General features: G+C 45.1%; 1 protein-coding gene across 2 annotated transcripts in view; it reads left to right on the forward strand.

Annotated features, from left to right (window-relative positions):
• The window catches only part of LOC110505907 (synaptosomal-associated protein 25-B), a 76808-nt gene extending 61052 nt beyond the window's left edge, over nucleotides 1-15756 (forward strand). The window contains exons 4-8 of one of the 2 annotated variants that reach the window (XM_036962705.1): nucleotides 1212-1260; nucleotides 9118-9235; nucleotides 14327-14446; nucleotides 14564-14708; nucleotides 14877-15756. In XM_036962705.1, coding sequence (XP_036818600.1) covers nucleotides 1212-1260; nucleotides 9118-9235; nucleotides 14327-14446; nucleotides 14564-14708; nucleotides 14877-14939 — 495 coding nt within the window. In that variant the 3' untranslated portion in view covers nucleotides 14940-15756. Of the gene's footprint in view, nucleotides 1-1211; nucleotides 1261-9117; nucleotides 9236-9433; nucleotides 9552-14326; nucleotides 14447-14563; nucleotides 14709-14876 lie in introns of both variants that reach the window. The other variant, XM_036962704.1, reaches the window with a different exon arrangement.
• The last annotated feature ends 287 nt before the right edge of the window (nucleotides 15757-16043 follow it).

Genomic DNA, 16043 nt, shown 5'->3' on the forward strand with positions numbered 1-16043 from the left:
CCACGTCTCAAGGCGTAAAAATCATTATTTAACCTGTCTCCTCCCCTTCGTCTACACTGATTGAAATGGATTTAACAAGTGACATCAGTAAGGGACTTTCATCTGGATTCACCTGGTCAGTCTAGTTCATGGAAAGAGTAGATGCTCTTGTGGGAATATGCGTGGGAATAATATGGAACAGATTTCCAAAATTAAAATCAATTGGAGCTGATTTTCTGGTGTTTTCACTGTATGTCCAATAATAAAAAATGTAATAAACACTTAAACGGGCCAATAAAATGACCTGGGGGCCAAATTCAACCCGCGGGCCACAGGTTTGGGAACCCTGCCCTATATAGTGCATCATATATGGAATCGGGTGACGATCCATGATGTCATGTTTGATCAATACGTCTTGAGGAAGTGATCTTATTTTAACTGTCAGTATTCCTCCATTTCTCTACTGCCGTGTTCTGTTCACACTGAACTGTTTGATCTCTACTGCCGTGTTCTGTTCACACTGAACTGTTTGATCTCTACCGCCGTGTTCTGTTCACACTGAACTGTTTGATCTCTACTGCCGTGTTCTGTTCACACTGAACTGTTTTATCTCTACTGCCGTGTTCTGTTCACATTGAACTGTTTGATCTCTACTGCCGTGTTCTGTTCACACTGAACTGTTTGATCTCTACTGCCGTGTTCTGTTCACACTGAACTGTTTGATCTCTACTGCTGTGTTCTGTTCACATTGAATTGTTTGATCTCTACTGCCGTGTTCTGTTCACATTGAACTGTTTGATCTCTACTGCCGTGTTCTGTTCACACTGAACTGTTTGATCTCTACTGCCGTGTTCTGTTCACACTGAACTGTTTGATCTCTACTGCTGTGTTCTGTTCACATTGAATTGTTTGATCTCTACTGCTGTGTTCTGTTCACACTGAACTGTTTGATCTCTACTGCCGTGTTCTGTTCACACTGAACTGTTTGATATCACTGCTGTGTTCTGTTCACACTGAACTGTTTGATATCACTGCTGTGTTCTGTTCACACTGAACTGTTTGATATCACTGCTGTGTTCTGTTCACACTGAACTGTTTGATATCACTGCTGTGTTCTGTTCACACTGAACTGTTTGATATCACTGCTGTGTTCTGTTCACACTGAACTGCTTGATATCACTGCTGACCTATCTTATCTCCCCCCCTCTTTTCTTCTGGCCCGGGGTGTGTAGAGTAAAGATGCTGGTATCAGGACTCTGGTTATGCTGGATGAGCAGGGAGGTAAGTCCTTATAGAGACACAATAATACACTCTAATATTGGACAACTGTACATGACTATATAAACTAAATATAATGTACTACGCTGTACTATGCTGTCCTACGCTGTAATGTACTGAACTCTATTTGCATAGTGCTAGTACACTATGTGCAGTTAGAAAGTTAAATGTACCAGGGATTTTAAACTCAGTTATTTCTGTAATATATAATGTCTGAACTGTTTGCTGTCTTGCTTGTATCTTTGTCTTATAAGAGGTATAGTACATCTCCTCAGTAGACAGTAACAATGAGCTGTAGTATTGAGGTTAACTGCTTGTTGACTTGAGCATGGTTACAAGAAACATGTGGCCTTGCGGTTCAGAGGTGAAGTTGTTAGTTGATAGCACATCCTCTTTACTGAGAGGACACACTGATCAGTTATACTGGTAACGACAAAACATCTCATTCACATGCACTCAAACAGGAGACCATTTGTAGAATCCCTGGGTTAAGGCTTTGGTTAAGGAAATGGAACCTTGTGGACGTGGATCAGATGGATAAGGTTGGTTAGGCAGGAGAAACAGCTTGATATTACTGGTTGGTTAAGCAGGAGAAGCAGCCTGATAGTACTGATTCCTAGTGGCTGGTGATTTTAATGCAGGGAAATTGAAATCTGTCTTACCTAATTTCTACCAGCATGTTACCTGTGCAACTAGAGGCGAAAAATCTCTAGATCACCTTTACTCCACACACAGAGACGCATACAATGCTCTCTCTTGACCTCCATTTCACAAATCTGACCATAACTCTATCCTCCTGATTCCTTCTTAGAAGCAAAAACTCAATCAAGTACCAGTGACGTGTTCAATACGGAAGTGGTCAGATGACGCAGATGCTAAGCTACAGGACTGTTTTGCTAGCACAGACTGGAATATGTTCCGGGACTCATACAATGGCATTGAGGAGTATACCACCTCAGGCAACGGCTTCATCAATAAGTGCATCGACGAAGTTGTACACATGATTACTGTGCGTACATATCCCAACCAGAAGCCATGGATTACAGGAAACACCCGCACTGAGCTAAAGGCTAGAGCTGCCGCTTTCAAGGAGCGGGATACTAATCCTGATGCTTATAAGAAATCCTGCAACGCCCTCCGACGAACCATCAAACAGGCAAATTGTCAAAACAGGACCAAGGTCGAATCCTACTACACCGGCTATAATGCTCGTTGGATGTGACAGGGCTTGCAAACTATCATAGATTACAAAGGGAAACCCAGCTACGAGCTGCCCAGTGACGTGAGCCTGCTAGAGGAGCTAAATGCCTTCTATGCTCGCTTCGAGGCTAGCAACACTGAACCATGCATGAGAGCACCAGCTGTTACGGACAGCTGTGCGACCACGCTCACCATAACCGATGTGAGGAAGACCTTTAAACAGGTTAACATTCAGACAGATTACCAGGATGAGTACTAAGAGCATGCGCTGACTAGCTGGCAAGTGTCTTCACTGACATTTTCAACCTCTCCCTAACTCAGTCTGTAATACTAACATGTTTCAAGCCAACCACCATAGTCCCTGTGCCCAAGAGTGCCAAGGTTCCGATCTAAATTACTTTGAAAGGCTGGTCATGGTGTAACTGATGTGAAATGGCTAGCTAGTTAGCGGTGGTGTGCGCAAATAGCGTTTCAATCGGTGACGTCACTTGCTCTGAGACCTTGAAGTAGTTGTTCCCCTTGCTCTGCAAGCTTTTGTGGCGCGATGGGTAACGATGCTTTGTGGGTGTCAGTTGTTGATGTGTACAGAGGAGCCCGGGTCGGGGCGAGGGGACGGAAGTTAAACTGTTACAATGGGTCACATCAACACCATCATCCCGGACACCCTGGGCCCACTCCAATTTCCATACCACCCCAACAGATCCACAGATGATGCAATCTCTATTGCACAATGCCCTTTCCCACCTGCTCAAAAGACACATACAGTGGGGCAAAAAAGTATTTAGTCAGCCACCAATTGTGCAAGTTCTCCCACTTAAAAAGATGAGAGAGGCCTGTAATTTTCATCATAGGTACACTTCAACTATGACAGACAAAATGAGAAAAAAAATCCAGAAAATCACATTGTAGGATTTTTTATTAATTTATTTGCAAATTATGGTGGAAAATACGTATTTGGTCACCTACAAACAAGCAAGATTTCTGGCTCTCCCAGACCTGTAACTTCTTCTTTAAGAGGCTCCTCTGTCCTCCACTCGTTATCTGTATTAATGGCACCTGTTTGAACTTGTTATCAGTATAAAAGACACCTGTCCACAACCTCAAACAGTCACACTCCAAACTCCACTATGGCCAAGACCAAAGAACTGTCAAAGGACATCAGAAACAAAATTGTAGACCTGCACCAGGCTGGGAAGACTGAATCTGCAATAGGTAAGCAGCTTGGTTAGAAGAAATCAACTGTGGGAGAACTATTAGGAAATGGAAGACATACAAGACCACTGATAATCTCCCTCGATATGGGGCTCCACGCAAGATCTCACCCCGTGGGGTCAAAATGATCACAAGAACGGTGAGCAAAAATCCCAGAACCACACGGGGGGACCTAGTGATTGACCTGCAGAGAGCTGGGACCAAAGTAACAAAGCCTACCATCAGTAACACCCTACGCCGCCAGGGACTCAAATCCTGCAGTGCCAGGCATGTCCCCCTGCTTAAACCAGTACGTGTCCAGGCCCGTCTGAAGTTTGCTAGAGAGCATTTAGATGATCCAGAAGAAGATTGGGAGAATGTCATATGGTCAGATGAAACCAAAATATAACTTTTTGGTAAAAACTCAACTCGTCGTGTTTGCAGGACAAAGAATGCTGAGTTGCATCCAAAGAACACTATACCTACTGTGAAGCATGGGGGTGGAAACATCATGCTTTGGGGCTGTTCTTCTGCGAAGGGACCAGGACGACCGCTTCCGTGCAAAGGAAAGAATGAATGGGGCCATGTATCGTGAGATTTTGAGTGAAAACCTCCTTCCATCAGCAAGGGCATTGAAGATGAAACGTGGCTGGGTCTTTCAGCATGACAATGATCGCAAACACACTGCCCGGGCAACGAAGGAGAGGCTTCGTAAGAAGCATTTCAAGGCCCTTTAGTGGCCTAGCCAGTCTCCAGATCTCAACCCCATAGAAAATCTTTGGAGGGAGTTGACAGTCTGTGTTGCCCAGCAACAGCCCCAAAACATCACTGCTCTAGAGGAGATCTGCATGGAGGAAATACCAGCAACAGTGTGTGCAAACCTTGTGAAGACTTACAGAAAACGTTTGACCTCTGTCATTGCCAACAAAGGGTATGTAACAAAGTATTGAGATAAACTTTTGTTATTGACCAAATACTTATTTTCCACCATAATTTGCAAATAAATTCATTAAAAATTCTACAGTGATTTACTGGATTTTTTTTCTAATTTTGTCTGTCATAGTTGAAAATTACAGGCCTCTCTCATCTTTTTAAGTGGGATAACTTGCACAATTGGTGGCTGACTATATACTTTTTTGCCCCACTGTATGTGAGAATGCTGTTCAATGACTACAGCTCAGCATTCAACACCATCATGCCCTCCAAGCTCCTCACTAAGGGACTTAACACCTCCCTCTGCACCTGGATCCTGGACTTCCTGACGGGCCACCCCCAGGTGACACATCAGCACATCCACCACGCTGACTTTCAACCCAGGGGCCCCTCAGTGGTGTTTGCTAAGTCCCGTTCTGTACTCCCTGTTCACCAACGTCTACATGACTCCAACACCAATTTGATAGTACTGGTTGGTTAGGCAGGAGAAGCAGCTTGATAGTACTGGTTGGTTAGGCAGGAGAAGCAGCTTGATAGTACTGGTTGGTTTGGCAGGAGAAGCAGCTTGATAGTACTGGTTGGTTTGGCAGGAGAAGCAGCTTGATAGTACTGGTTGGTTTGGCAGGAGAAGCAGCTTGATAGTACTGGTTGGTTAGGCAGGAGAAGCAGCTTGATAGTACTGGTTGGTTAGGCAGGAGAAGCAGCTTGATAGTACTGGTTGGTTAGGCAGGAGAAGCAGCTTGATAGTACTGGTTGGTTTGGCAGGAGAAGCAGCTTGATAGTACTGGTTGGTTTGGCAGGAGAAGCAGCTTGATAGTACTGGTTGGTTAGGCAGGAGAAGCAGCTTGATAGTACTGGTTGGTTAGGCAGGAGAAGCAGCTTGATAGTACTGGTTGGTTAGGCAGGAGAAGCAGCTTGATAGTACTGGTTGGTTTGGCAGGAGAAGCAGCTTGATAGTACTGGTTGGTTAGGCAGGAGAAGCAGCTTGACAGTACTGGTTGGTTAGGCAGGAGAAGCAGCTTGATAGCACTAGTTGGTTAGGCAGGAGAAGCAGCTTGATAGTACTTGTTGGTTAGGCAGGAGAAGCAGCTTGATAGTACTAGTTGGTTGTTAGGTTATTTATCTGGTCAGGTTCTTACCTTTATGTTGACCTCAATTGCTTCCGTTCAGAATATAAAGCGGACTGAGAAGTTTAACTAAGTAGACCTCCTTCTTCAGTTGTACGGACATCAGCTCTTCAGTCATGGTTGTCTCATGGCAGTAAGAAAGACAGTCCCAGCTCTTCAGTCATGGTTGTCTCGTGGCAGTAAGAAAGACAGTCCCAGCTCTCCAGTCATGGTTGTCTCGTGGCAGTAGGAAAGACAGTCCCAGCTCTTCATTAGACCTCTGAATAATGTTAGTATGGTATAGAACTAGGAAGTTACATTGCAACAGAAGCACAATCTTTCTAAACTAAGCATTCACAGCCCCTTCTGCATTCATTTGGACACAATGCAGTGTTTCAACATGAATGTATTTTGTAGAACACATGTTATGCCTCTCTGACATGTGGAGAAAGCAATCATATCAGCTCTATTCTTGGTATTTACATCTCCAACGTTCAGTGTGTTGCTCTCTCCCAGGTTCCAGCATGGCAGGGGTTTCATTTGTGTGTTCCACTCCATGGGACGGCTTCCTGCCCCCGGCTCGGTTCCACACATCACCTCATAGGCCTGTCAGTGGAACATATAGCCTTTCTCTCTGGCTTCCTGAGTAATGGTACTAACATCCTGCTCGCTGCAATCGTCACAACCACAGAGCAATCAATTCCCAGATTTAAATTACCTCAGCACCAGCGAGTCTAGACCACGTGCCAGTGTTGGAGAGATTCCACCTCCAGAGATTCTAGAACCAGGTGCCAGTGTTGAAGAGAGTCCACCTCCAGAGATTCTAGAACCAGGTGCCAGTGTTGGAGAGAGTCCACCTCCAGAGATTCTAGAACCAGGTGCCAGTGTTGAAGAGAGTCCACCTCCAGAGATTCTAGAACCAGGTGCCAGTGTTGGAGAGAGTCCACCTCCAGAGATTCTAGAACCAGGTGCCAGTGTTGAAGAGAGTCCACCTCCAGAGATTCTAGAACCAGGTGCCAGTGTTGGAGAGAGTCCACCTCCAGAGATTCTAACTAGGTGCCAGTGTTGGAGAGAATCCACCTCCAGAGATTCTAGAACCAGGTGCCAGTGTTGAAGAGAGTCCACCTCCAGAGATTCTAGAACCAGGTGCCAGTGTTGAAGAGAGTCCACCTCCAGAGATTCTAGAACCAGGTGCCAGTGTTGGAGAGATTCCACCTCCAGAGATTCTAGAACCAGGTGCCAGTGTTGAAGAGATTCCACCTCCAGAGATTCTAACTAGGTGCCAGTGTTGGAGAGAGTCCACCTTTTTGTAAACAGGACCTGTGGAGTGACTTCAGAACTGATCTGATTGGCTACCCCGACTGTTACCATTGATTAGTTTAGGGTCAGAGTGGTGCTGTGTAAAGTTGCCCCTCGCTTTCTCTCTCTCTCACATTCCCCCTCTTCTCTAATCCCTCACTTTCCATGGGATTACCTGGGGAGGCTACTTATTTGTGTGGTAGTGTTGTTGGGGGCGACAGAGACGCCAGAGAGGATAACAATACTATTCCCACTATCTGACTGCAGATGGTCACACTACAGAGAGTGAGTGAGTGAGTGAGTGAGTGAGTGAGTGAGTGAGTGAGTGAGTGAGTGAGTGAGTAATAACTAAAGAAGAAAGACACTGAATATGTAGAAGGGAGAAAGAGAAGAAGTAGCCAGAAAGCACAGAAGCAGTCTTGAAGCAGCCTTGAAGCAGTCTTGAAGTCTAGTTCACTGCTCAACATCCAGTTCCCTATTTCATCTTGTGTCTGTGTCCATTCTGTGTCCAGTAACCAGAGACATGTGTATCTGTCTCAAACATTGTGAGTTGTTTCCGCATCGCCACAACCCAGGGATTGTTTACAAATGTTCACACATCAACAAGCCAGCCCAGCCATGAATTCCCTTACCCTGCCTTGCTACAGACCACTCCGCTCTCCCCCCGGACCCACTCCAGGTAGATGTTGACCCTAACTACAGGTCTAGGATCAGAGTACCCACAATGCTAACCCAACACACCATTTAAGGAATCAACCCATATCTGACCCTGTATCAGTGGTTAGGGCAAGCTCTTGGGGTGAGGTCATTACTGTTGCTACCCAACTTACATTTTATTCAAACATTCTGCTTGCATCCCCCATAATGCTTTTCACCCCATCCACTGCTTCACAACACTTGTTCAGTTCATCTACACCCCTCCTTCACTCATCCTGGTTCTCTTATCTGTCTGTTTATCACTTGCTCCCTCTCCCCCCACCCCCCAATCTGGTTTCAATACACTGCCCCAGTAACCTAAATTGGTTAAAATAAGTATTTTCAACGTTTTGTCAAACAAAAAAATACATATTTTCTACCCTAAACACGTATTGTCAACATCTTGTGCTCATAGGGGTGCTCTCTTTCCTAGGCCCTAGCAGTTTCAGAATGAGAGAGGCTATTTTGTATTGGAATCCAGCCTTTATGTGTCTCTATCTCTGTCTCTCTCTGTCTCTCTGTCTCTCTGTCTCTCTGTCTGTCTGTCTGTCTGTCTGTCTGTCTGTCTGTCTGTCTGTCTGTCTGTCTGTCTGTCTCACTCTCTCTCTCTCTCTCTCAAACACTATTATAAGTTGTTTAAATGCACTGGCTTTAATACTGTGAGTCTGAAAGTGTGGCCCAGAGGCAGTGTTCGGGAGCATCAGACCTGCCTTATACTCACTTCTCTTAACATCTGACCATAGGCTAAATTCCACACTCTTAAACATCTGACCCCAGAGTGATCTATTCTTGCAATTGTAGTATATGCCATTTCAAATTTAGCTCACAAAGTAGTTTGGATGTAGTAGAATACTTTTTCAAGGTAACTTTAGTTAAAGTAAACTATACTTTTTTTTTAAAGGGTAGCTTTTGTGTAGCTTACCTTCTTCCAGTGTGAAGTAATTGGTAGCTTGGTAAACTATATTTTCAGAGTAGCTTGCTTCCTCAACCCTGCCCAGAGGTAAGAGGAAGTAGGCTAATTATTGAACGGCTGGCTACTGGTTCAAATCACCGCTGAAACTCAAACTGCTGTTAATCAGCTGAATAATTCCATGTGTTAAACTAAACAGAAAGCAATGGAAGTTCGGATGGAAGTGGCTGTCTCGTAAATATGTATACAAATACATGTACAGTACACTGTCTTTATTGACCAAAGAAGCAGGTGAGTATAGCCTATTAATGTGATAATAGAGTTTAAACCTACGTCTATGTCACCAGGGACCTCCTTTATTAGCCTTTTGGTGTGACGACAGAACCCCTGCTTTCCTGGTACATCTTAATAACAATGCATCTTACTTCTTGCATCGCATTATGGCTGTGTTTCACAGGCTGCAGCTTAGAGCTCAATCATCAATCCGATTCATTTCACTGCTCTCATGACCTTTGTCCTCACCAGAACAACTGGATCGGTTTGAAGATGGCATGAACAAGGTCAACCAAGACTTGAAGGAGGCCGAGAAAGATATGAAGGGTTTAGGGCAATGCTGTGTCCAATTATGTCCATGTGTTGCCAAGTAGGTACCGGTGGCGACGGGCCTGTGTGGTGTTGGTAGTGCTGTCCAATGTCTGTCTCTCTTGTCACAGTCAATGTCTCTTTTTTGTCTCCTCTCCTTTGTCCTCCCGCTCTCTTCTTCTTCTTTCTTTTTTTTGTTTTTTTTTTTCAACGTGCTCTCGTTCTTTGTGGGGGAAACTTGACTTGTGTTGATAATCAGAGCAACTGGAGCGGATCGAGGAGGGGATGGACCAGATCAATAAGGACATGAAGGATGCAGAAAAGAATTTGAACAATCTAGGGTCTCTCTGTGGTCTTTGTTCATGTCCCTGTAACAAGTAGGTGCAGCCTGCATTGCCTGACTGTCTGCCCACCTGCCTGCTTGCCTGCCTGCTTTAATGTCTTAACTAGTGTGCATGCTGCTTCCACCTGCACTTTGACCTGGAGAGAGAGCGAGAGAGCGAGCGAGAGAGAGAGAGAGAGTGTTTGTGAGTGTGTGTGTGAGTTTGATGCATGCTCGTCCACTGTAACACTAATCTCCTTCAAAATAATCACCCGTACATACATACAGTACATACATCCACACATTCCAATACTATTCTTACATGAGGCAGTAGGCCTACAGTACGATTTAGCAAGACCTGATTCCTGCTGTTGTTTGCTCATCAGTCATGTGCAGTAGGCCTACAGTACGATTTAGCAAGACCTGATTCCTGCTGTTGTTTGCTCATCAGTCATGTGCATGAACATGCTGCCCAACGCTTTCTATGCGAATACATGACAGACACACACAGCAACAGACACAGAGTTTTTTTATTTTCTCGCTGTTGCATTCACCATATAGTGTTACATGCTGTTTGGTGGACACATACAAACCTTGGACAGTGACACACAAAGCAATAGATAAAGACCACTCATTTGACTCATTCCTGCCAAAAGAACAATGACAATCGTTTACATTCGATGAGGTATTGAAACAAACTGCTTAGTGGGAAGCTAATGGTCTTGTGTTTGTTTTGAGATTTACGCATCTAACTTTGAACTTTACTTTGAACATATATCTTCTAAAGCTCAAGTTAAGTGTTCAAATCTCAAGTCAGAATTCGGGTCCTGAGATGATAGACCTAGGACCTACGGTATGTTGTCGTGTATGGTTCATGTGTGTTGAAACAGGAGGAAATGAAGCATTTCAGGAAGTTCAGTTTTATGTTCACAATGTTGTGTGAAATTTGATTAGTATTTAGAAGTCACATACACTACATGGCCAAAAGTATGTGGACACCTGCTCGTTGAACATTCTCATTCCAAAATCATGGGCATAAAAATGGAGTTGGCACCTCCTTTGCCGCTATAACAGCCTCCACTCTTCTGGGAAGGCTTTCCACTAAATGTTGGAACATTTCTGCGGGGACTTGCTTCCGTTCAGCCACGAGCATAAGTGGCTGAACTGATGTTGGGCATTCTAATTCATCCCAAAGGTGATCGAGGAGGTTGAGGTCAGAGCTCTGTCAAGTTCTTCCACATCGATCATCATGACAAATCATTCCATACATTTTCAGTGTTGTGCATGATTTATTTTATTTTTGGGTACTTTTTACCCCAATTTCGTGATATCCAATTGGTAGATACAGTCTTGTCCCATTGCTGCAACTGGATTGCTGGAGAGGCGAAGGTTGAGAGCCTTGACTCCGCCAAGCTGGACTGCTTCTTGACACACTGCTTGCTTAACCCGGAAGCCAGCCACACTGATGTGTCAGAGGAAACACTGTACAGCTGGCGACTGAAGTCAGCGTCCATGCGCCCGTGCGCCCGGCCCACCACAAGGAGTCGCTAGAGAGAAATGGGACAAGGACATTGTCAAGGACATCACAGCTGGCCAAACCCTCCCATAACCCGGATGACGCTGGGCCAATTCTGCGCCGCCTCATGGGCCTACCGGTCACGGCCGCCTGCAACACAGCCTGGGATCGAACCCGGATCTGTAGTGACGCCTCTATAGCACTGCGATGCGGTTCCTTAGACAGCTGCGCCACTTTGCAGGTGACAAACCATTTCTGTATGGACCTCGCTTTGTGCATGGGGGCATTGTCATGCTGAAATTGGAAAAGGCCTTCCCCAAACTGTTGCCACAAAGTTGGAAGCACAGAATGGTCTAGAAAGTAATTGTATGCTGTAGAGTTAAGATTTCCCTTCCCTGAAACTAAGGGGCTTTCCCTGAAACAGCCCCAGACCATTTAGCGTTCTCCTGGCATCTGCCAAACCCAGATTCATCTGTTGGACTGCCCTGATGGTGAAGCGTGATTCATCACTCCAGAGGACGTGTTTATACTGCTCCAGGGTCCAATGGCAGCGAGCTTTACACCACTCCAGCCGACACCTGGTATAGCGCATGGGGATCTTAGGCTTGTGTGCAGCTGCTCGGCCATGGAAACGCATTTCATGAAGCTCCCGACGAACATGCTGGCGTTGCTTCCAGAGGTCAGTTTGGAACTCGGTAGAGTGTGTTGCAACTGAGGACAGACGATTTTTACAAGCTACACGCTTCAGCGGTTTCATTCTGTGAGCTTGTGTGGCCTACCACTTCGCGGCTCAGCCGTTGATGCTCCTTGACGTTTCCACTTCACTATAACAGCACTTACAGTTGACCGGGGCAGTTCTAGCAGGGCAGAAATTTGACAAACTGACTTGTTGGAAAGGTGGCATCCTATGACGGTGCCACGTTGAAAGTCACTGAGTTCTGCAGTAAGGCCATTTTACTCCAGACGTTTGTCTCTGGAGATTGCATGGCTGTGTGCTCGAATTTATACACCTGTCAGAATGGGTGTGGCTGAGGTAGCCGAATCCACTAAGTTGAAGGAGTGTCCACATACTTTTGTATATATAGTGTACCTCTTCTCAAGACAATTTAACATCATAGGAATAGTTTATATTTCAAAGCTATTGTTTTATGCATATTTAACTTCTGTGGTGAGCGACAATCAAAAATGTCTATAAAGTCCAAGTGATTTTAAACCGAACTTCACTTCCTAGAATGTTTTTCTTTCTCTATATTGTACAAAACAGGTGTGTGTGTGTGTACATTATGTGCACATGTTTGCACGTGCGTGTGTGTGTGTGTGTGTGTGGTTATGGGGTGTGAATGGATAGTACCTAAGGAGCCACTGCAAATCCAAACTATGGCCTCTGAGTCATGTTCTGAGGCAAAGCCTTTTCTGTGTCCATAACATAATGTCCATATCATTATGTTCATTAGTGTTGTCTATGTATTTTCCTTTACGTACAGTTGCGGGCACCAAAAAGCTATATTTAAAAAAAATGTTTTTTTTTATTTATTTATTTTTACAAATGATCACTTACACATATTGCAGCAATGATTCTTCTAGCAGCACGGCATGACCTACTTTTTAGTGTCCCGCATCTGAAAAAAATGTATAAATAAACTTTACTTTTATCATATGTATTTATTTATCTATTTCCATGTCGTTCTGTAATTCAGTATCATTAACTATCATGTTCTGGTTTATTTCTGATTGTGATCTAAACTGATTTCCTCCAGTAACCAGAGGGTTTGGATATGATGCGTCTCCCTGTCTGTCTTCCTGTCTCCCTGTCTGTCTTCCTGTCTCACTGTCTGTCTTCCTGTCTTCCTGTCTGTCTTCCTGTCTCCCCGTATGTCTTCCTGTCTCCCTTTCTCTCCTCCTGTCTCCGTCTTTCCTCCCGTCTCCCTGTCTGTCCTCTTGTCTCCCAGTCTGTCTTCCTGTCTCCCAGTCTGTCTTCCTGTCTCCCAGTTGGTCTTCCTGTCTCCCCGTCTGTCTCCCCATCTGTCTGTCTGTCTGTCTGTCTGTCTGTCTGTCTGTCTGTCTGGTCTTCTGCTCGGTGTTCTGTGTGTTTAATGTGTCTGTGTTGGTGGGAGGGTTTATGTCTCCTCTATCTACAAGTCTATAAAGGACCCCTTTCTATCAACCACAGACACAGTAAATACACTAGAATTCAATTGATCAGTAGGCCTTTTTTATTTATTTTTATTTTACCTTTATTTAACCAGGCAAGTCAGTTAAGAACAAATTCTTATTTTCAATGACGGCCTGGGAACAGTGGGTTAACTGCCTGTTCAGGGGCAGAACGACAGATTTGTACCTTGTCAGCTCGGGGGTTTGAACTCACAACCTTCCGGTTACTAGTCCAACGCTCTAACCACTAGGCTACCCTGCCTGCCGGCCTACTCGGATCCGTTATTCATTGATAGACCTAACATATATAACATAAATATGTCCCGAAGATATCAATGGTATGCTGTGTTGGCATGCTGCCTAAGATATCATTGGTATGCTGTGTTGGCATGCTGCCTAAGATATCATTGGTATGCTGTGTTGGTGGGCTGCCTTAGATATCATTGGTATGCTGTGTTGGCATGCTGCCTAAGATATCATTGGTATGCTGTGTTGGTGGGCTGCCTTAGATATCATTGGTATGCTGTGTTGGCATGCTGCCTAAGATATCATTGGTATGCTGTGTTGGCATGCTGCCTAAGATATCATTGGTATGCTGTGTTGGTGGGCTGCCTTAGATATCATTGGTATGCTGTGTTGGCATGCTGCCTAAGATATCATTGGTATGCTGTGTTGGCATGCTGCCTAAGATATCATTGGTATGCTGTGTTGGCATGCTGCCTAAGATATCATTGGTATGCTGTGTTGGCATGCTGCCTAAGATATCATTGGTATGCTGTGTTGGCATGCTGCCTAAGATATCATTGGTATGCTGTGTTGGCATGCTGCCTAAGATATCATTGGTATGCTGTGTCGGTGGGCTGCCTTAGATATCATTGGTATGCTGTGTCGGTGGGCTGCCTTAGATATCATTGGTATGCTGTGTCGGTGGGCTGCCTTAGATATCATTGGTATGCTGTGTCGGTGGGCTGCCTTAGATATCATTGGTATGCTGTGTCGGTGGGCTGCCTTAGATATCATTGGTATGCTGTGTCGGTGGGCTGCCTTGCTGTCACTATGCATGGCTTTGTCATATTTATATTACAGCAAATTACAGTTTACATGCACACAAGCACACACACTTACTCACCTACACAGACCCTGACTGGTACGTGTCCCTGCAGGATAAAGGGTGGGGGCCAGGCGTGGGGGGCCAACCAGGATGGAGTAGTGAACAGTCAGCCAGGGGCCCGTGTGGTGGACGAACGTGAACAGATGGCAATCAGTGGGGGCTTCATCCGCAGGTGAGTGTGTTCCTGTATTAGTAAGAGTGTGTGTGTGTGCGCGTGTGTGTGTGTGGACTCCCTCTGCCACTCCGAAGCTACCGTTAGTTTCATGGAATATCCAATGTGTGTTTCCAGGGTAACAGACGATGCCCGGGAGAATGAGATGGATGAGAACCTGGAGCAGGTGGGCGGGATCATCGGTAACCTGCGTCACATGGCCCTGGACATGGGCAACGAGATCGACACCCAGAACCGGCAGATCGACAGGATCATGGACAAGGTACTGTCCATTACGTTGACGATGACAAATCATTCCATACATTTTCAGTGTTAGCGATTGGCAGCTCATCCTTGAGTTTGACAATCCAAAGATTTATCCATTGGTAGTTGATTGCTTGAATGATTTATCATCTCAATTCTCTCTCTCTCTCTCTCTCTCTCCCCTCAGGCTGATTCCAACAAGACCAGGATTGATGAAGCCAACCAGCGCGCCACGAAGATGTTAGGCTAAGCTGCAGCGACAAGTGCTTTAACCCCCTCCCCCCTATCACCCCTGCACCCCTCTCAAGCATGTCATGGGGTGGTGCGAACATGCTTTTATCATGGGACTTTTGCTGCGTTCATAACCAAGTGGGAAGGTGGTATTTACCACATACGACTGGGAAAAAATCCACTTGAACGCCCCTCCAACTGGTAATTACTAGTGGGAAACACGTCAATCATCCCTGAGCTCCCACATGGTGACCTCTTGAGGTCACCTACTAAGGAAATTGCCTTTATAACAGCATTTTCGGCAGTTAAATGTAACAAGAAACATTATTTATAAAATACATATATTAATATGATTTTTGAACAGTTTGCAAGCATGATGTCTGTACTTTTAGTTTATGGTTGACTCAGCTTGTTGGCAATTAGCCAATCTGCATTTCTCAACGTGGCCAAAGCATGTGAACCAACTAGTATTTACAACTTCACAAATGGTAATTGCCAGCTTCTCACTTGGTAATGAATGTAGCATTACTCAGTAGGTTTGCACACATCAGACTGCCCCTCTCCTCTTCTTCCTGTTGTAAATGTTGTTCTGTGTCATCGGTCTTTGGCTTTTATTAAAATGAGTCCTGGTTAATTGTCTCGTCCTCTACCCTCCATTCTCTCTCCTCCTAACCTCCTAAAGGTGTTCCTCTACCCTCCACTCTCTGTCCTCCTAAAGTTGTCCCTCTACCCTCCACTCTCTCCTCCTAACCTCCTAAAGTTGTTCCTCTACCCTCTACTCTCTCTCCTTCTAAAGATGTTCCTCTACCCTCCACTCTCTCCTCCTAACCTCCTAAAGTTGTCCCTCTACCCTCCACTCTCTCTCCTCCTAAAGATGTTCCTCTACCCTCCACTCTCTCTTTCTAAAGTTGTTCCTCTACCCTCCACTCTCTCCTTCTAAAGTTGTTCCTCTACCCTCCACTCTCTCCTCCTAAAGTTGTTCCTCTACCCTCCACTCTCTCCCCTCCTAAAGTTGTTCCTCTACCCTCCACTCTCTCTCCTCCTAACCTCCTAAAGTTGTTCCTCTACCCTCCACTCTCTCCTCCTAAAGATGTTCCTCTACCCTCGACTCTCTCCTCCTAAC

This window comes from Oncorhynchus mykiss, chromosome 25 (assembly GCF_013265735.2).
Source record: "Oncorhynchus mykiss isolate Arlee chromosome 25, USDA_OmykA_1.1, whole genome shotgun sequence".
Classification (NCBI taxonomy): domain Eukaryota; kingdom Metazoa; phylum Chordata; class Actinopteri; order Salmoniformes; family Salmonidae; genus Oncorhynchus; species Oncorhynchus mykiss.